General features: G+C 38.4%; 1 protein-coding gene across 1 annotated transcript in view; it reads right to left on the bottom strand.

Annotated features, from left to right (window-relative positions):
- stk40 (serine/threonine kinase 40) overlaps nucleotides 1–22,528 on the bottom strand; it is a 33,682-nt gene that overhangs the window by 5,829 nt on the left and 5,325 nt on the right. The window contains exons 2-9 of the mRNA XM_056474902.1: nucleotides 21,552–21,678; nucleotides 21,123–21,208; nucleotides 19,864–20,007; nucleotides 16,994–17,218; nucleotides 14,081–14,133; nucleotides 4,742–4,857; nucleotides 266–410; nucleotides 1–9 (exon numbers count right to left, since the gene is read on the bottom strand). The exon at nucleotides 1–9 is cut by the window's left edge and continues 111 nt beyond it. Of these exons, the coding sequence (XP_056330877.1) occupies nucleotides 1–9; nucleotides 266–410; nucleotides 4,742–4,857; nucleotides 14,081–14,133; nucleotides 16,994–17,218; nucleotides 19,864–20,007; nucleotides 21,123–21,208; nucleotides 21,552–21,669 (896 nt within the window). The 5' untranslated portion in view covers nucleotides 21,670–21,678. The remainder of the gene's footprint in view (nucleotides 10–265; nucleotides 411–4,741; nucleotides 4,858–14,080; nucleotides 14,134–16,993; nucleotides 17,219–19,863; nucleotides 20,008–21,122; nucleotides 21,209–21,551; nucleotides 21,679–22,528) is intronic.

Here is a 22,528-nt window from a genome sequence, read left to right as displayed (position 1 = left end):
CGTCCATCCCTGTGGAAAAGACAAATAAGCATTTTCATGTACACAATAAACATTTAACAGCCTTCATTTAAAGGAATAGGTTACAACAGTTTTGTAAAATTGTTATAATTGAAATGTAAACATTGACATTCAATGTAAACAACACAAGTTTCTGTGGCAATGGAAACTACCCTTGAAAACAAGCACTATCACAATATTTGCTAATTCTAATATTTAAACAGAATGGCTACATATCAAAGCAGAGCGACGTAATGGAGACACTCACTCAGGGATGGAGTACTCTGCTCCTTTGATCTTGCGGAAGAGCTCTTGAGGTATACTGTCGTAGAATGGGAACTGGCCATAAAGCATGGTGAACAGCACCACACCGAGTGCCCACATATCACTGGGCTTGCCACGATATGGTCGACCTACATGGACACACAAAATACTATGTTAACAATAATTTCTACAACAATCAAACTGAAATTGCCTCTGGGTCAAGAAACTGACCCTCAAAATACGAAAAACAAGAGATGACAAGCGATGCATAGAACACATTTTAATACCAGGTGGAAATGGTCATAAGTCATGGCTGACCACTAGTGATCGGATCACTGAAAACACATTAGAAGGAGCCAACGAAGACACTTAATTGACCCTGTCATATTTTAATAAACCACTGCTATTGATTTTACTAAACTATACTCCACCATCAAATAAACTGAAATAAAAGCATGCTTCTAGAAACATTTGAATTCATGTACTTGCATAACGTATTTTATCCCATTATCCTTTGGGGTTCACTTTCACATAGATGTGATTACACATAGCAGACATGATTTAAAAGCATGGCTAAAATTAAACTGGAAGATGAAGCAGTGACCCCAAATTAGCACCCAAAAGATGCCAGCAGCAGTTGACGGAACTAGTTTGGCAAGCAGAGAGCCAACTACCTAATTTAAGAACTGTATATGAGTTATGCACAACAGTGCAAAAGTATGCGAGAATAAACTATTGTTTTTGAAAAAAAGTCTCTTTGCTGACCTTGTTCTGTAAAAACAGTCAAGTCTGTATAAATAAACATGGTTTTCTGATAGAATACATTTTAAAATTTAATTGATTCCTGCAAGATCCTTCAGAAATACTATTTTAGTAGTAAGTCCATTAAACAGCATTATTCTTTGATTAAAATGCATGTTCAAAACAACAGAATTTACAGTAGAAATATTAATTACGGTTAAAAGACAGTAGAAAACTTCATTCATTCATTTTCCTTCGGCTTATGAAATACTTGAGTGATCGGCATGACCCACGGTGCCTGTCTTGCGCGTAGCCGTGCATTTATAGTATTGCACACTGTTTGTGTTGCTCTGCAATAACGCTTCCGAAACACTAGGTGGTAGTAGGTTTTTATGTTCCTCTGTGTCGAATTTCTTTGCGGGTGTTTTGTTTTTTCTGAATGCTACAAGTAGCTAAAACTTGCTCATTCAGAGGCGGGAACCAACAACTTTAATCATAAGGTAAAACATTAACATAAAACAAAAGCTTCCATTTGGAGCTCCTTCACGAGACTCAACACTTGTAAACACTCGCTCCTACATGCTCGCGGCTCTCAGCACTGCCCATGCTTGTCAGCACTACCAAGCCGACCAATCACAGAGCTTGCGCTATGCGTCGGTGCGATGTAAAGTTACATTTTTGGAGAGGTCAGTGTCGGCCACAGCGAGGCATTTGCCGCCTGCGCCAGACTACGGCCAATTTAGTTTATTCAATTCTCCTATAGCACATGTCTTTGGACTGTGGGGGAAACCTGGAAAGCTCAGATGAAACCAACACCAAAATGGGGAGAACATGCAAACTCCACACAGAAATGCCAATTGGCACAGCCAGGACTTGAACCAGTGACCTTCTTGCTGTGAGGGCACAGTGCTAACCACTGAGCCACCGTGCCACCCCAGAAAACTTTTTATGGTTAATTTTATCCAATTTAAAGCACACTTGCTGAAAGGTCTAAACAGCATGGCCACAAACCATGGTAGTACATACATAAAAAATGTTATCAACAATGTCACCATCTTTTATAGTCACCCAAACCTTGTTCATGCTCAACATACAGCTGTTTACCACCATAAATGGGCAACAGAACACAACATGCCAGAAGAGTACCAATGAGTCATGGGAGCTGGGTTTTAAAAGAGGGGTTAATTGGGTAGATTTGTGTTTGGTAAACAGCTCGATGTGTATAATATATTTTTTCAGTAAGGTACACATTTCTCTGCTTCTACTTTGACCCTACGCATGAGAAAGCGAAAGAGGGAACGAGAGAGTGAGCAATGGAAAAAACAGTGAGAGGAAGAGAGAGACAGAGAGAGAGAGAGCAGGAAGAGTAGTTCCTTTCTGCATGACTCATTGTGATGACTCACTGAAGCAGCTCTCCCTTTGTTCTGCTGTCATATTCGGCTGATTTACTCCCAGTTTCTTTCTGTCATTTTACTGTGAATGGAGACCGCAAACAAGAGCTTGGCTGTGCCTCTATTTAACATGCATGCTCGGAATGCACCATCTAACCAGAGCCTACATCCATAGAGGTGTTGGAAAACCCCCAAAAACATCATCAACAAAGTCAGTTTTTGGAAAGGTGGAGTTGTCAGGATACTTTAGCTAGCGCGTCAACAAAAACAAGATTTAAAGCACACATTCAATTTTTGCATCTTTCAAACACAACATCTGGTTCACAATGAAATATTTTAATTGAAATTTTAGCGTTGAAATGAAATCAAGTCAATAGCTATGTTTTCATTCAAAGATGCAAATTAAATTTAAGCACAAAACCAGAATATTGCATAAAAGATTTGCGAATAAAGCAACGTTTCCATCCAATGAGTCAAAGAGAACAAAATTGTCACTTCCTGATTAACTGGCGCCTAATATCAAAAGTAAAAATGGAATTTACTGCAGTGGAAAAGCAACATCAATCTTTTCCTTATTTGATTAATTACTTACGCCTCATAAGACAATGCCAACATGCATTGAACACATGGTGGTGTTTGAAGATGTGAAACGCGGAGCACAGATGCTCTCGACTATTCTGTAGGTAATTAATAACATTGGAACACTAAAACTGAAATGGTTAGGGCGTTTTAGAATGACCAAAACATTTTAGATGCTTTACAATGTGCTCAGCCTGCAGATTTGTCCATTCACACACATTATCATCACATGATCTCTTAGAACAAAATCACATGACTTATTAACGCGCACACTGGAATTTGTTCGGGAAAAGTGTTTCCATCGTAGTTTATGCGCATCTTTTCTTATCGAATAAAATGTTTATCCTACACAGCCGTGGCTGAAGATGACACTGATGCGCACCTCTCAAAAAATGTAACTACACCTCGCAACAATGTGTAGTGCAAGCTCTGTGATTGATCGGCTTAGTACCTGTGACGAGTGTGGGCGGTGCTGAGAATCGCGAGCCCGATGGAGCAACTGTTTACAAGTGTCGAGTCCAGTGAAGGAGCTCCAGATGAAAAATTTTAGTTTTGTGTTTACCTTATGGTTAAGATTTTTGCATGTCCGCCGGTTCCAGCCACTGAATGAGTAAGTTTTAGCTACTTGTGCATTAAGGTAGAGTTCAGAAAAAAATGAAACCCCCGCAAAGAAACACGACACAGAGAAACATAAAAACCTACTGCCAGCTAGCATTACGGAAGTGTTATTACACGCAGAAGTATAAATACATGGCTACACGCAAGGTATGGGCCGTTGGTCACTGCAATCAGTCGATGCAGAAGTATAAACCAGCCTTAATGCGCATACGTTTTTATGCGCATTTTCAAAATTGATGAGCATCTTGGCATTGCCATCAACTGTTTATGCGCATATCTAAAATGCGCAAAAAAATAGGTCAATGGAATCTTAGCTACTGAAACATCACTTTATTTACATTTTTTAAGGTTTGGTTTTAGCTAAAGCCAACCTTCTCAGTTGGTGATAGGATATTGGGAATGTTCAATATGCCTAAATATTTTCTTTTTTTAATAATTGAAAAAAAAATGTATATGTAAAATATATAAACAAACAAGTAATAAAACCAATAATTCACTGACTAATAATAATATAATAATTAAATTGCATATTCAAAATTATACATAGGAGAAGTTTAGCACACAATGGACATCCGTCATAAGCTAATTTCTTGTGTTTTTAAAGGTTGGATAAAACAAAAAAGTCAACATATTTCTCTGTTCACTACTCTGCCTACTAACATCTTTTTAGCACAACTTTTTTCTTAAAATCCGGAACATTACCTTAATAGCACACCTCCTTCAACATAAATGTTTGACACAAGATAAACAGCGAGCCCAGTGTACCGAAATGACATCACTTGAATGAACTTGAGTTCCGTGCAGAAGGGGGAGATTGTTTGGAAAGATAGACCTTGTGATACAAGCGCTGTTAATTTGATCCACCGCACTGCTGAGATCTGCCCGAGGCCTTGACAACCAGCATAGAGGAAGAGTTTTGGTATCGAGTCGTTGATGAGCTAACAGGTCAAGTCTTGCGGCGCACAATGCAAATAATGACTTCATTAAATGCAACTATTGCTCATCCGCTTTGACGGTTTGTGACTGCTATCCTGATTAGGGCCGTGTAGGTGGTTGGGTTTATGAGCTTTGATTACAGTGGTGACATGGAGGGTGAGTCATGTGAGTCACACATAAACACACACACACACACACACACTCTGGATTCTCACCGCTCAGGACATCTGGGCTGATGTAGGCTGGACTGCCTCGCTGGTCCTTTAACAGATCTTCCTCACTCACCAAATGCTTGCCAAGGCAAAAGTTTGTGATGGTGATCCGATGAGTCCTGTGACACACACAAACACAACAATGACGTCAAACAGCCATGAGTTCCCGCATCAGGTCCAGTGCTTAGATTAAAAAGATAGCTTATAAAATACATAATATGAAAGCCTGGAAAAATCCAATGTTATATTTAGCACTAGATAAGAAAAGGGAAAAAGACAACTGCATTTTTGTATTTTGCATAATAACATTTGACAGGACAACCAATATTGTTATTGAAAAATTCTATTTTAAATTCATTCAAACAAGATAGAAAGTAAACAAAAGTTTTTGACAGATTAACCCTGGCAAAAAGCCTTTTCAAATTCTTTTTATTTTAGGGTTTTGCTATATTTATTGTCTGTGACAATATTGGAATTGATGTTTTAGAAAAATTACACGGCCACTCACTTTGCTTAAAAGTTAAAAAAAAAAAAAAAAAAAAACATTGAGAATTTTTTTTTTTTTTGGAGAATGCCAACATTATTAGTGAAGGAATAGCATTATTAGAATGCAAGTGAACTGCATTTTAATAAACATTATTGCCGGCTTTCTGTTTTTGTTAATTAAAATAAAGTTGAAGCCAGATATTGGAGAATCAGTTGCGGTTTGTTTTTCCTAGACTATGCCACAGCCAGATCACCCTGCAGCACAAGACCGGTTACTCACTGAAGCTAAGCAGGACTGAGCCTGGTCAGTACCTGGATGGGAGACCACATGGGAAAACAAGGTTGCTGTTGGAAGTGGTGTTAGTGAGGCCAGCAGGAGGTGCTCAATCTGCGGTCTGTGTGAGTCCTAATGCCCCAGTATAGTGAACGGGACACTACTGTCAGTGAGCAGCATCTTTCGGAAGTCCTGACACTCTGTGTGAATCCCATGGCATTTCTTGTAAAGAGCAGGGGTGTAACCCTGCTGCCTTGGCCAATTCCCTTCATCGGCCCATAATGGCCTCCCTATCATACTTATCCATTGAACTGGCTCTATCACCGTCTTTCCACTCTATCTATAGCTGGTGCGGGGGGAAGCACACTGGCGCCATTGTCCTGTGGCTGCCATCGCATCATCCAAGTGGATGCTGTAAACGTGATGGTGTGGAGAGACCCCTCCCCCTCACGACTGGGTGTATGGCCATACACGATAAATGCACTATATAATTACACATTATTTACTTGCTAAACTGATGCGTTTTAAACAAATCATTTGGTTCCGTGATACAATCTACTCAATGACCGGAGGTGTGATCATCTTATGGATCCGACCAAGCCGACAGTCGGCCATTAGGCAATGTCAGGCCACAAATAAGCTTCTGTCAGGATCGTTTGTTTGGTGTGTTCCACACGTCCCCTCTTGTCAGGCTCACATCAAAGGAAGTTTTCTTGATTCGGTAAGTAGAAGTCAAACGAGTCAGCCATTGATGATGAAAAAACAATCTGATTGGCTGCTCAGCTATGAATCAGAGCATGAGAACACAAAATAAAGCGATGACACTAATCAAACAACACAAGTCAAGAGAGAACAAAGCTGGCTGTCAAATGGATTACCAAATTATCAAACATAATTGCATGAGTGAAAATGGTACGTAATGCTGCTTTGTTTACTGTTTGTATGTGTGCAGCACTAGTTCCTGTTTCCCTTAGTGGAATGACAAGACTGACTACTGCCCCCCTGCATCTATGGAAAGACACATCCTCTTAAGTAGGTGTGTAACATACATTCCTGTTTCAGTCAGCTGTCACTGATTTGGTTTTCATGCTATTTTGTTTTAATTTCCAGACAGGAGCAGACACAGCTGATATTTGGTGTCCACTCAGTCGGTTTTCATTGCCGCTAATTCTTTGGCATTGACTTGGTGTGTCTTGGGCTTTAAAGCAGCACTGCATAGACACCATGGAAAGCATATGGACCTGCTCGCTTTCTAAATCACTGCTCTGGTAGTTTGATTTTATACACAAACTGGTCTGCGCAACACCATTTTAAGATGAACACACCGTGTCCCTTGCTTTGTTTAGAACCTTCTGTTTTAATAAATCATTTGGACAAATAATTCAATGAATCACTCAGTAAGACAGGAACTGCTGCCACCTACTGGCAGTTCTATGGTCAATGATATATCAATAACAGGCCAAGTTACGAGCAAAACAACACCTTCCTTAATTATCATTAGTGAGAAAAAAACCAAAACAACACATGCACACCCCTAAATGTACTCAATTGACTCAAATCTGCTGTCTGTAATAGTATAGAAAACAAACACTTTTTACACTATACATGCCAATCAAAACAAAACTCTACCTGTTGTTAGGCGAGTCAAGCTTGTATCTGTGCAAACATGCCTTTAATATTTTTGTTGATGTCATTAAACCTAATCTGTGGCAGTGAGCCATTTTGCCTTTCCAGAAAGCAGAACCCAACATGACAGGACACACCGTGAGTGCACTTGACAAACAAGTGAGTCACCTGTGGCTTCTCACAAGCTCAGGAATGACTAATCTTTGCACCTCAGAAAGGAAAGAACAGCACTTTTTCACTGGCAGGCATGAAATGAAAACAAGTGCTCCAGCACACACACGCTCTTGCGTAAAAAGCCATTCGTGTTTACAATGAGCAAAATTAGCACGTCAGCTGATGGAGCTGAAGCAGGGGACTCCAATGTGAGAATTCACACAGTCGCAGCTGTAATCTCCAATCACTATAAAAAAAACACCACCACAGCAGCTACATCTCTCAGCAACATCCTCTTTTCCCATGCTTCCCCAGTTATGCTCTCACTTTCACGCCCTGAAAGTGACTGTCACACTTACGCCTAACAGCTACAAACAGGCCTGTTTCAGAAGCTTGGTTTTTCCCGAAAGAGTTCCTTACCGATTTAGAGCTGATTACTATCTTCATTTAAAAAGGAGGGTGATGATTAAATTAGAATAAAACAGCAACAATAAAAAAGAAAAACTAGATTACTCAATGTAAATGTTTAATAATGCTTAATAAATTAATTGTGTTCTATTTTTGTACAAATTGTAACCTTGTGCAAGCTTAAATTTTATGAATCTGCTCCACTAAGATGGTTCAAGCGTCATTTTGCTCTTGGTATTGAGATTTGGTTGTCAATACGATTATAAAAGGAGGTTTAAACGCTAAACGGGTTTAAACTAGGGCAAAAATGTTTGACCACTCTCACAGAGAGAGTTAAAAATGCATTCTACCAGATTGCTTTCATAGTGCAAACACTCATGTGGTCAAATGCATTCAACCAGCCACAAAAGACCACATGCTCTCTACCTACTGCCTTAACACATTATCATTATTCATGTTCATATTCATTTTGTACGCTGGTAAAAAGGATTTGTTCATTCGGTTTCTTAAGGAGAGAAAACCTTCACTGTGACACTGAAGACTGAAGTAATGATGCTGAAAATTCTGCTTTAAATTCAGCTTTTAAACCACGTTCATTAAGAAAATGGGTATTTCATATTACAATAACATTCAGCAGTTTTTACTGCATATTTTGATTAAATGGATGCAGCTTTTGTGAGTAGAATGAGCTTGTTTTAATAATTAATAATTCTATAACACTTTAGGTCACAATTTATGCTATTAACTACTGGCTTATTACCTGCCTATCATTAAGATATTAAAGGTCCAGTGAAGCGCTTGAAATTTGCATTTTTATTCGATGTTTGACGTAATCTCAACCGAAACACAAAGCAAAGTTGGGACAGTGTAGCTCCTGCCCTTTTAAAAAACAGCCAATAGTGTTTTGTTTTATCACAGCTCTGCCAGAGAGTGGTTGAGCTCAAATCAATGGCAAATGAGAAGCATCTTGAAGGGGGTGGGGCATGTCAGATACTAGAGAACATTTGATTGGTTATGATTTGATGAAAAACTGTAGTATGTAGTGATGTAAATAAAACCGTTGATCCATTTAGGCGGAAGTGACAATCTACAAGCTTTCCATGTTTATATTAGTTTTATATCTTCTAAAAGTGAATTTTGTCGCTGTTTTGGAGCAAAACGAGCTAATTGATATCTTACAAACTAACAATACTGATACTAACATCTAAAACTCTTTATTTTAATTTCATGGGACCTTTACGGTTCATTAGTAGGGGAATCACAGGTTAACTCACGATACAATATTATCACGATATCCTCGGTATTGGTACATCACGATATCATCGATTCTACTATATATATCGATATATCACAAGTAATTCATACATAATAGATCACGATATTTGTAAATAAATGAGAAAAAAAATACCTCAAAAAGTTATAAGATACATTTCTCTTATTAACAGCACATTTTATAGAGTTGCAATAATGTAAAACTAGCACGCAGCTGTTAAACAAGGTGAATATGCTGACGTGCAGAGAACAGTGACTGAAAAGGGCACATCTCTAAATTAGTCGCAGCAGCAGAATCTCAATTTAGTGGAATATACTCTTTTTTTTTTAAGTCAAAATAGCAATTTATTGCCTTTTAATTTTCTGTAAACTTAAGACACTTATGCTTATGACAATTGGGCGACTTATTTGATGTATTTTATGCTTAGCCCTGGTTTATTTTTGATCATGCTAAATCGTGCATGCACTAGAACTGTTTCTTCAAAAACAGTAACTGATCAGAATGCTCAGAGAGGTGAGCACAGACTCCGCTGAGCACTTATAATGCCTCCAGCAGTGGACATTAGCTATTTACTCATCAAATTGTAAAAGTAATTTTTCAGGTTTTTTTAATTTTTTTTTTTTTATAATTTACCAAATATTTTCAGCCAAAGTTTTTATAATATCATCTACAAGACTTTCCCAAGGTCTGTAATGGTTAAACAAACACAAGGTCATTCAAATGATATGTTCATGACCTGTTGATATATTTATCGAATATACATTTTGGTGGAATTAAATGGTTTGAGCTCATACTCGTGTATGAAATCTCACAGCACTGACCGCAGGCAAGCGCAAGTGATCTAGTGAAGTAAAAGAGTGTCTGTGAAGGAGAAACTAGTGGAAGATTCGGAAGAGCTGGAGTGTCTGACAGACAAATACCTTGGTCCAGCTTGAACAGAAGAAGTTATCCATATGATAATTCACCATTGCATTGGCTCATCTGTCAGTGGTTTAAATGATGCTGGTGCGACTAATATATTGTTGATCCACCATTACTGGATGTGTACCACTGGGTGTACTGCAGCCAAAGCGGTAAACTGCTGCAGTAAGTGTAAGCCTGATTAATTCATTCAGATCTTTTGTACATTTAGATAAATATTGATAATTGGCGCCAGAGTATCAATAATATATCGCAGTCTGAAATATCAAGATATATCAGGATATTGATATTTTGTCCCACCCTATTCATTAGTAGTTATAAAGTATGACCTTATTCTGCATCCCTAATCCTACCCAAAACCTAACATCTACCTTACTGACTATTAGTAAACAGATAATTAGTCGTTTATTAAGCTAGTAGTGTTAGTTAATGGTTTGTTAATAATGTGAAGTGACCTAAACTAAAGTGTTTCCAATAATTCTTACTTACTGGTAGTGTACTTAACCAAACGCTTTGTTTGTAACTATTAGGAGCTTTTAGAAGCCATTCTTTACATGCCTTGTCCAGCTTCAGTTAGTTTTCAGAACAGTCTCAACCTAAACGAAAGCTTTTATCTGGTCTCATCCTGACTATTCGTGCTTTGCTTCCCGGGCAAAAAGAGTCTGCTAGTATTTCTCCTCAGGACATTCTCATTGCTCATTCTCCTCTTCCTGCTCATGTGAAGAGACCAGAAGCCTCCCCGGTTGCTCAGTGCTGCTAAAATTAGCCCCTGTTGATGGGAAAACTTAAATGGTTTAAAACGCAAGAGGAAGTCTTGATGTTGAAATCCGGTCAGAACTGCCTCTACGGGATGAGGTTAATGTGGGATTTTGATGCAACGGATTGGTAATGGAGTTCCTTTGCTTAGGCAACGCTGTGCTGTAAGAGGAACAGAGCTAATAGTGGAAGCAAATGTGCAAATCAGGCAATTTGTTCACTTTTATAGAGTCTTGATGGTGACGGCCATATGGTGCACTGACACGCTTGAAGAGTGGAGTGTGCAAGCTGTCAACATGCGAAAACAGGTATGAAGTAATAGTATGAAGTAGTCTCACAAACACTTGTGAAATGTGAGAGAAGCTTATTGCCAAAAAAAAAAACTGATGACCAACAATGCTATTCTGCACAAAACTTCACAGATACTGCATGACAGCAGATTCAGCTGGGTGGTTTTCAAAGGGCTAGAGCGAGTGTACATGTCATGGACCACTTATGACTAATACAGAGTACTTTCCATTCCACCCAAAGCCAACAGTCTGCTGGCTGGGCAGGGTCACACAGACAGTAGGATCACAAGGGTATTTTGGAGAGTGAAAAGGAGAGAAAGATCGAGAGAAAGAGAGAGAGTGAGCTCTGCCAGCGTTACGTGAGTGTGACTCAGCTCTGAGCTATGGATCCTTTGGCAGAGGGCTGTATTATCTCCAGCTGGGACACAGTGTTCTGCTCTCTCGCTGAACTGAAGCAGACAGACCAGGCTGCTTGGTTTCATCACCATAGGGTCCAATGACGAGTGTGTTTGTGTGTGGATGTGTTTTCTTTTGTTGTTTAGCAATCCGATGCCGGTCCATGCCTGTCCTTTTAAATTGCTTCCATGAAAAAAGGCGTAAAATGTTTTGACTTGACAATGGCACATGCAGGGAATTAGGGCAAAAAAAGTTCCCAAGCCTTTTTGTAAAGAAAAGAAAATACATGGTAAAACTACCAAGATTAAAAAAAGAGAGACTAGCTACATTCTGAACTAGAATTTCCCGTTTAATTTTTGCCATCCTGTCAGTTTTAAATCAGTAGGACTATGAGAAAGGAAGCAGGGGAGGAAGTGAGACAACTTTTTTTTTATGCCAGACTCAATTGGTTGATGCATAAGCACTTCTAAGTAAACACCACAGAAATGTAAGTGTGACTTAAAGCTAGAGTAGGCAATTTCTGAAAGCCTAGCTTTGAAAACATAAGATTCCCTTTCCTTTCACAGAGATCTCCAAAGTTATGGCTCAGATTTTGGAAGCATATGAGAAGCAAGACTAATTTCAAAATGTAACATGCAAAATGGAAACGCTATATGCAATAATGCAATATATTTAAATTTGCATTCTCCATAACCTGTGCAAAGTTAGGTGCAAAGCAAAAAAAATGTATTATATCGTTTAAATTTGCCAACCACAGTTTTAATGTGTAAATTGTGTATTAAATCTTAACACAATATAAGTTGCGAAATTAAACTGAAAATACTCCAATTTATTTAATGTGTGAAACATACCAGCAGAAATGGTGGAAAACTTATGTCCCCATCCCAATCCCTCTTAGCCCTTTTCCCTACCCTTTCACGTGAAGGGGTAGGGGTGTCCCAGTTCTCTTAGTGTAGAGACAATACTGTATAAGGCATAGGGCTAAATAGCCTTTTTCAGGACCACACTCGAAACCAAGGAGTACAAAAATTTCCCAGAATACACCAGCCACAACGGCAGCATGAAGCATGCACACAGAAGTCAGGAGATGCACTGATTAGTTTTTTCATTGTTACAAATTTTAACAACAAACAAGCATGTGTTTTAATACATTCATAATGGGGTTCGTGTTTTACCATCACGCTTAAAAAAAAAAAAAAAAAGTTTGCCATCTATAATCTCTCATAATACCTCCTGTATAGTAGTCCCACAACATACTTTCACATCTGTCACTCGATGACACTAGAATACCCTGTCAGAAAAGTTTAATAACTGGGAATGAGCTTTTTACAGTGTCTGGTATTACATCGATGTTAATGTTGTTTTCGTGTGTTGAATGAATATAGTTCTAAGCAATTACTGAATATTACACACATCAGTTAAGTTTGTGCAATACATTTTCAGTTTAATTTTTCAACTTATAAATAATAAAAAATTGTGATTTACACATTAAAATGTGGTTGAAAATGGCAAATATTATATATAAAAAATTTATTTTCATTTTGTGCCAAACTTTGCATATGTCTTGAAAAAATTATAGCCCAGTGCACTGTGCTTTTTATGTTGCTAGGCAACCACTGTAACAATGATCATGGTGCTGGAGCACATGATATTTGGCGCTTTGTCCACAGAGTTTACAAATAGAAAACCATTTTAAAAGGTGCCTCTCACTGCAAGAAAATGTGTTTGGTATGGTTAAAAATAGCAAATATTTTATAATTAAATTTTAATTTTGTGCCAAACTTTGCATACGTCTCAAAAAATGCAGATTTAAGACAAATACTCTTTAAGACTTTTATGACAGTATGTTCTGTCATATTTGATTAGCTTCCTTGATGAATAAAAGTATCTCTTTTTTATCAAATCTCTTTTACCAAATTTATCTGACTCCAAACTTTTGAAAGATAGTGTGTGTAAACATATCACCTTGAAGACATTTTACAGTGTGGGACTGAATAAGTGAAATGGCAAGTTGCGCAATGCATACCGTCAACTCAACCATCCAGGATACAAAAGTACAACTGCTCGTAACGTGATGAGGAAGGGAAAGATGAAAGAAGAGCCCACTCCTACTTTCTCTACACATGCCACTGAGCTTATATGGTGTGACGGATTTCGTAATTAGACAAGCTGTGAACTTATGTGACCGAACTACAATATGTGAGAACTCAGCGGCAAGCAGCACATGCTGGCAAATGTGACAGGCAGAACTGAGGATTTTCAATTAGTCAGTGAGTCTCTCGTTCCTCAGGACATTTGAAATGGCAGAGGCAACAAAACCATGGTTAAATGCATTCTGGTTCCACACGCACAAACAGCAGACATGCACGCAGCACATATGGTGTTTGGAGAGGGTCTTTATGGATGAGGGATTGGGAATTCCGCTAGGACTATTTGATTCACAATGCTTGTTGACCTCAGATGCCTTTAAGCCAGCATGTGTGGTTTCTCCCCCCTCCTCGGCTCAATCACCCTCTGCTTTTTTTGGGTAATGAAGCAAGGGCACGTTCCATGCCTACTCGTTTTAACTGGGATAGTTTCCCACTGCTCCCTCCCTCCCTCTTCAGCCTGTAGGGATGAATCACACTCTCAATAAGAGCTCAAGAAGAGAAGGGTCAATGAGGCCAGACGGTGCTCCATAAAACCCCAACAGAGAGTTGAGCACACAGAAATCTCCACCAGCACATTAGAGAAAAGAAAAAAAAGGAGAGACGTCTTACCTTTTATTAAGCACCATGTTTCCAAGCTTCAAGTCTCTATGCACGATGTTCTTCTGCAATGGCAAAAACAGTGTATGGTTAAAATATATACATGAAGATTCAGGCTACATGTTGGCTATCTTTCTCATGACAATCAGCAGAGAACTGGCAAGCAAAATAATCCTCCTTAATTCAGGTGACTCACAGTCAAAATCAACATGAAAAGGTCAGGTGCAACCAGTTTACTTTTGCATTATGACTAATTTCAAAAGTAAACAATATTTTTGTGAGGAAAAATGGCTTCACTGCAGCCGGAGGAGTTCGGGCATACCTGCAACACGCCCATTTTTTTCAGGAGTCTCCTGTATTTCAGACCAATCTCCTGCCACCCTCCTGTTTTGTTATATTTCCTGGAAAACTCCTGTAATTTCACCCCACCCCCGGTCCTCAGCAGCTTGGTACAGTCTGTAACACCCCCAGGGTTGCCAACTTTGGTATAAAATCAGATCACAGTGGCCGCCCAAAACCAGGTCCATAGTACAGTTACTAACACCACAGTACAGTTACTAACCCGGTTCTCAACTGTGTTATTCAGACATAAGATTTACCCCTCTAGTCTCCCAGAAAGTTAGGAGCCCATAACATCAAACACGCTTTTCAGTTTTAAAAATGTGAGGCACACAGACTCTGCTTTTTTATTGACTTCAAAAAAGAGCGTTGCACTGTGCTTTTCATGTTGCTAGGCTACCACTGTATCAATGGTCTTGGTGCTGGAGCGCATGATATTGGGCGCTTTATCCACAGAGTTTTTTGACTCCAGGCGCGCAGAGCACACTGTCAAAAATGCGAGGTGCAGTAGGTGTTACAACAAGAGGCGCACAGAACAAATAAACATGCTTGCTGCAAACAGAAAACTATGTTAAAAAGGCACCTTTTACTGCAAAAAAAAAAAAAAAAAAAAAGTGTTTAGTGTGACCTGGGCCTTAAGGCTGATTTTCACTTCTGCGTCAAGTGATTGGCATGACCCACGGCGCCTGCCTTGCATGTAGTTGTGCATTTAAACTTCTGTATACTGTTTGTGTTGCACTTCAACAATACTTCTGAAACGCTAGCTGGCAGTGGGGTTTTATGTTACTCTGTGGCGAGTTTCTTCGTGGGTGTTTTGTTTTTTCTGAACGCTACCTTAAAATGTACAAGTAGCTAAAACTCGCTCATTCAGAGGCGGGAACCCGCGGATGTGCAATTACTTTAAGTGCAATTCTGAGAATGTCTTGGCTGATGCTCTCTCGAGGGCATAGATCATGTCTTGTTTTTTTTTTTTTAACAAAACGAGTTTGTTCATAACGGTGAGAGTGTTACGGTTCCCGTATATTGTTAGGATTTTTGCCTCCTCTCTCTCTCTCTCTCTCTCTCTCTCTCTCTCTCAGCCCGTCACATCCTTTAGGTCCGCTTCGCGACAGCCGATTGGTTGGGAGACCCGTCACTCATCATTGGGTGACGTGGAGCGATGGCATAAAAGGACGCCAGGGAGAGCGGATGGAGAGCGCTTTTTCCTTTGATCCTGTTTTTTGTGTGTTTTGCCGACATGATTTTGTTATTCGATGTTTTTGCTTAACTTTCGTTTGGATAAAATTATTTGTTATTATTTCTGCCCATTTTTGAACTACTTTGTTATTTTTTTTGTACATCTTTATTTCGATTGTTTGTTTGTTACTTTTTGGCCCAGCACTTGCCTGGCAAAAATCAAGTTTGCATTAAGAGTTGACTTTGTCCTCAGAGTAAGGTGGATAGGAAGATGTCGTACGACTTCCATTCTGCAAACACGTAGTCAATTCATTGTTTAAAACACCAGGTAAGAAGTGAACGCCATTTGTGTATTTATATTTTTGTATTCTTAGTTTAGGATAGGTAAGTTTATGGCGCTTGGCGCTGAAGATTTTTCTTTTCTTTTCTTTTCATGATTCTAGGTAGGTAAGGGGTTTGTTGATGAGGTAGTATTGTTTTGTTATATTTATTTCTTTGATTTTGGCTTCACTAGCGTCCCCTTACTCTTGAGTTGACCAAATTTTGTTTGATACTTTGTTTCATTTGCTACTTTATTATTGTAAATATTTCTTATTTTTGTAAATATATTTGGGCATTCTGGTTTCACTTTCTTTGTATATTAAATCACTTTTGTTGGCAGTTTGTTGTTTGTCTCGTTGCTTGAACCCAACACAAGTGAAAATACCACACCGTTTAAATGTTATTACTTTTACCCTAGACTAACATCAAAGAGGTTGTAACAATATGGTAAGCACAAAACAACAGTTTCCATCTAGAGCTCCTTCACGGAACTTCACACTTGTAAACACTCGCTTCAACCGGTTTGCATGACTCTCGGTCCCACCCACACTGGTCACAGCTACCAAGCAGACCAATCACAGAGCTTGCGCTATGCGTTGTTGGGACGTGTAGTTACATTTTTTGAGAGGTGCGCGTTAGCGTCAGCCACGGCGAGGACTATGCAACGGCACATTGACGCATACACGTGCGCTTGACGCAGAAGTATAAATCAGCCTTTAGTTGACATCAGCCAAAACTCACTCACATAAAATATACAAAATGAAAAAAAATAATAGTAATAATAAAAATAAAAACCATAAAATCACAACACAAATTAACAAAATTAACACTAAATTCAGTAAAACTACATTTAAAATTCAAAAATGAAAATCAAGGTTACATGTAAACTAGTAAAAGCTAAAATATACAAACATAATAAAATGTAAGTTGTTTATATGTATAAAGTGCTATAATATAGCTAGCCCCATCATTTAATATTTAAGGTACATAAGTGGCGCAGTTTATTACTTTAAATCAAACAAAGACTGGTGCATCAGACTAGGAATTAATGTGCAATATCAAGAAAAATGGTCAACGCTTAAAGCTCACCTTATGCAACGCCTCCACCACTCTCACCACATCATAGAAAATAATGATGGCCTCGCGCTCGCTCAGTCGTTTTTCTTTGATGACGTAATGCTGCAGGTTGATGAGGTCGGCCGTCTTGTCACTGAAGTCGTGGGCACAGAGGCAGTCCAGCACCAGACAGATTCGTCTCTTCATTCTCCGCACCTTGTTGGCCTCCATGTCCTCGACGATCTCACAAGAGCGATCCTGAGATGGTGAAAGTGAAAGAGATAATGTGTAAAAAAAAGTTGTGCAGAGAATAATTGCAGGGATAAAACACAAGACTTTACCTCAGCCAACCTGACAGTGCGTTTAACAATATCTAACAAAGAAAACTAATATTTAACTGCACCGTTCAGCTTTGAATGGAGCAAGGAAGAAAATACAGTACTTAAAGAAAAAGATGACGCTAATGGACTGGTGATACAAAAAGGACAGTAGCGCTTCGCCATGAGCAACAGCTTGAATGAATGAAAACCCTCCTTCAGTCACCTGAGACTGGGGTCAAATGAGGGCCACAAATCGATCGGCAGTGTGGTTTGTGTTCGCAATGACTGTGCCTCCAAACACAAGAGGCAATCCATAATTAACTGGCCCACTCTAGAGAGGAGCTATAATAAACCAATCAATACTGCGAGCTTCAATGAATGGCCCTGACAGCACAGTACAGCTTGTTCTGAAGGCGTTTTTTTACCGGGAAGAAAGGAGAGGGCTAGATATAGTTAAAAAAAAAAAAACGCATTACAAGCAAAGAGAGACAGAGAGAAAAAGAAAGCGTCTCGCACAAAGAGAAGTAAGTGGTGAGTCACTGTGAACACTTCGTGATGAAAATGAAAACAACTGAAGGAACAATGAAGGCACAAATTAAGTCGTGGGACTGAGGACATACAGTAGGGGAGGGAATTTTAGGCATCTCACAAATCGATTCATGGAGTTATACAGATTCCAAAACAAGCCTTTCAAATTTCAAAATGCATAAATCTTTGGTGAGTTAAGGCAGATTGCCTGCTCTCATCACACAATAGAAACTGATTGATTTTAAATAGAGAAAAAAGAAAAGAGGAGGCTCAGCATCGCAAAAAAAAGATAAATTGCCAATTTTGTAATGAATATACAAATTTTTATGGATGCATGATCAATAGGGTGATGCAAAAAATCTTAAGAGAATAATGGAATCCAATCATAAATGCAGAATTAGATATATAATGCTGAATATCACTGATTTTGGCATAAATTTGGATGAACAGGATTAGATTAAATTAGATTCAACTTTATCGTCATTACACATGTACAAGTACAAAGCAACGAAATGCAGTTTAACAAGGAGTGCAATAGCAGCAAGTGCAGGATACAGGTATAAGTTTTAAAGTGCAGTTATTGAAAATCTATGGTGATATTTACCGATGGATGTACTATCAGCATTATATACAGGTTGTATTAGCTATGAACAGAGATTTACAATAGCTAATGAAGTAAGATCAATCCAAAGTAGCGCTGTATCCTTGATTAAATCTCAATGTGGACTAGCGTTTATTCATTGTGAGACAACTATAGCTGGGCAATTAATCAAAGGCAATTTGATGCGCATTTTGAAGGTAAATTAGCCACTACAAGCTGGTTCTAGTTTAACTCCAAGACTTGCTTTTGATGAAGCAGCATTTTACTACATGGAGTTCTAGTACACTAACAAGCTATAAACCACATCTAATATTGATTTAATCAGACGATAATGAACTCAAGATAACTGTTTTGTGACAACAACAGTGGTTTGAGTCATTTCTTAGTGAATTACGACTGTAATAAATGCTGCACATAAAAATACGACATTTAACAACATGTTTTTACTCCCATCTCACTTCATAATTTCAGAGTCGTGTGTTTATTAGTGATCCTGAATCCATCAAAGACGCTAAATCTTCTATATATACAGCAAAGCTATTGGGATTGCTTGGGTTTATTCACATTTGGAGTTTCCGCACAAGAGTGTCCACTGGACTTTGAGGACTTTACTACTAAAGACACAACCATGCTTCCCTGACAAGATGTGCATGACAATCGCAAGTATAATCAATTGCATTTGCAATTTCATTGGGATTAATCACTTACAGAATTATCAGAATTATTATCCCCCCTGAATTACTAGCCCCCTGTTTATAGACTATCGAAAAAATAAAGTGGCTAATAATAAATGGTTTTTAAAAAATTAAAAACTGCTTTTATTTAATCCGAAATAAAACAAATAAGATTTTCTCCAGAAGAAAAACATATTATCAGACATCCTGTGAAGATTTTCCTTGCTCTGTTAAACATCATTTGTGAAATATTTTAAAAAAGAAAAAAAAATTTAAGGAGGGTTTATTAATTCTGTTTTCAACTGTATGTGTTACCCTGTATTCAAAAAAAGGTGTTAACCTATATAAAAAAAAATTAAGAAAAAGAAAAACTTATTTTTATTGGGTTCTTAACATTGAAATCTGTTACATCCTTGTAGTTAAATTGAATATTTCTATGATTTTTCATGATTTTATTTAGTTGGACATGTTTGTTATTACTAACAGCTATTATAACACAGATAAAAAAATGAATTTGGGGAAAAAATATAGCACTGGATCACGTTCCTAACAGTGGTGAGTTCCTCATAATTATGATTATTTTTTAATTAATAAATCATATGTGTGTGGCTGAACTAAATATAATTTAAGAACAAATCATGGTGCATAATGAATCACTTCTTCCCTGCTCTTGATGTCCAAACAATGTGCCAAACAAATTTCATCAGCTGCACAATTAATGCTACAATAATTGCGCATAATTACACATAGTGCACATGAGCAACTCCTAATAGGTCTTACCTGGAAGAGGCCATGATGGTGCACCACTCCTTCTTGATTGGAAAGCAATGACAGTAGAGAATACTCTGTGTGCAGGAGCATTTTGCCTTGTCTTTCTTCTTGCGTCTCTCCTGCCGTGTCCCCTCGTTCTTCAAGGGTCAGAATCTACAACAAAGGTCAAAGGTAAGAAGACACCACTCAATAAGATCCTATTCGAAATCTTCCTGGGAGTCTCTTATCTCCACTGCGATGGCATACTAAGCCATCAACGATCCTGAGGCCATACAGACGGTCCATTAAAGGTTTTATCTACAGAGAAGACAGAGATAAGTCCCTCACATGTCCTTCAACACATCTGGACAGCAATCTGAGGAACACTTGATTTAGGGGCATTGAAGAACAGGGTTAAAAGGTCAGAGTTCCAATTGACGAGCACCTTTCATTCAAGTAATAAAGCTGGTCCATAAAGAGGTTTGAGGATCATCTCTGAACCAGAGTTTGGTCATGAATTAGACAGTAGAGAGTAGAGATTTGTTGAGGCGGGTCAAAGGTTCACGCAAACAGTGAGACACACTGGGGCTTTTGTGTTCAGATGAAGTCTCACTTCCCTGGTCAGGACATGTTTGAATCACATGAGAGGGTGATGATACAGAAAGACACAGTTTGCATCTGGTATTAAAAGCCATTTGGACTCATCCATTCCACAAAACAGATGTAAAATGCAACATTTTGCAGGGCAGAGTAAAAATACTAATATCTTTAACGAAAATCTTTAAAAAATATATATATAATCTGATGAATCTTCCACTAAAATTAACAGAGCTAATACTGAATAAATGATATTGTTTAAAAAAATACAACCTTTCAGAACGTTGATAATTTGAACACAATTTGAGAACCAAATGATGAAAAATACTGAAGTAATTGCTGTGGAAAATTCAGATTTGTCAATGGATTAAATTAAAATGAGAAAATGTACATTTTAAATTACAATAACCTTTCATAATATTTCAGTTTGTGTATGTATTTTGATTAAACAGATTGTGCCTTTGTCAAAAATAGAGACAAAATATTTTACAAACACCAAACATTGATACTACTGAAACTGAATGATGAATTATCTGTATAAATTCCAATATTTTCTAACTAAATGACCCAACATCCTCTTCCACTCTATGCAACTCAATAATAAACAGTCTCAGGAGACCCATTTGTGACCAAATATAATTCGTCTCACCTGACCAACATACCTTAACCCCTTGTAAACAAAGAGCACTCACTTTTAGCTGATAGAAATCGTCTGTCCCATCCTTCCTGGCTAGAAACTGCGCTATACTCTGCACAGGAGAGTTTCCCAGTCGTGGGCCTGCACAGATGGAGTGGAATGGGAAAAATTAGTGAGAAGAGATGCAAGAGAGTACTGCAATTCCCCTTGAGGCAATCATAAACTCTCTTATCACAATGCCCCACTCTACCACGTCACACTGCTATTTCCAACTGTGACAGATGCATTTCAAAGGCAAGGGAGCAGCGTGATAGTGGCATACAGGAAAAGACCTGTGGATTCAGGAGTGGAGCAGTCAATCCAAAACATTCCTGCAATTCCTTTTCAAATAGAGCCTCAAAATATCCTCCTCCTCCTTGCCTAGAAACACAAAGAGATAGAGCCAGTGTTGAAGATTCACTAGCACTGGCCCTAGGCAACTTACCTAAAACAAAGGGACCAGCTCTCTTGGCATTGTTGCCAGATATCCCAGGACAAAGAAGCTTGCTGGCCCTGCCAGATGACTCTCCGGCCCCTCGTTCCGAAGCACGACGTTTGGACATTCTGCAGATCTAAAAAAGCCAAGAGAGAGACAGTTTTATTGCCATATTTGCTCCTCTTGCTATGTCATGGAAAAAAACAAAAAAAATTTACCTCATATTATAAATACCACTTCTACACCACCTGACAAAAGTCTTGTCGCTTATCCAGGCTTTATGAACAACAAATAATAACTTGACTTCTTGTTGATCATTTAGTATCAGAAGTAGCTTATATGAAAGGCAAAGGCTTCTAGATTACGCTTATTTTACCAAAATAAAATATAATCAAGACTTGATTCCTAATTATTTAATTAGGACTGTATCTTACTCCAGACATGCTCAATATTGTTCACGTCTGGTGACAGGGCTGGCCAATGCTGGAGCACCTTGAACTTTCAGGAACTTTGACGAGGAGGCTGAAGTATGAGAAGGAGGGCTCTCCTGCTGAGGAATTTGCCCTCTCCTGTGGTTTGTAATGTAATGGGCAGCACAAATGTCTTGATACCTCAGGCTGTTGATGTTGCCATCCACTCTGCAGATTTCTCGCACGCCCCAATACTGAATGTGACCCCAATGTAACTTGACTGACTTCTGTGAGAATCTTGGGTCTATGTGGGTTCCAAAAGGTCTTCTGCAGTATTTGTGATGATCGGGATGCAGTTGAATAGATGATTCATTGGGGGGGATAAAAAATAAATAAAAATTCGGCCTTCTGTCACGTTTCTGAATGATTAACTAGAAGTCAAGTTATTATTTGTTTCACTTACGACTGGGATCAACATTAAGACTTTTATCAGGTAGTGTATAATTATAAAAATATTTTAACAATAAAAAAGTCATCCACAGCAATAAATAATACATAAGTTAAAATACATAAATA

This window comes from Danio aesculapii, chromosome 16 (assembly GCF_903798145.1).
Source record: "Danio aesculapii chromosome 16, fDanAes4.1, whole genome shotgun sequence".
Taxonomy (NCBI): Eukaryota; Metazoa; Chordata; class Actinopteri; order Cypriniformes; family Danionidae; genus Danio; species Danio aesculapii.
This window is presented reverse-complemented; position numbering and strand designations above follow the sequence as displayed.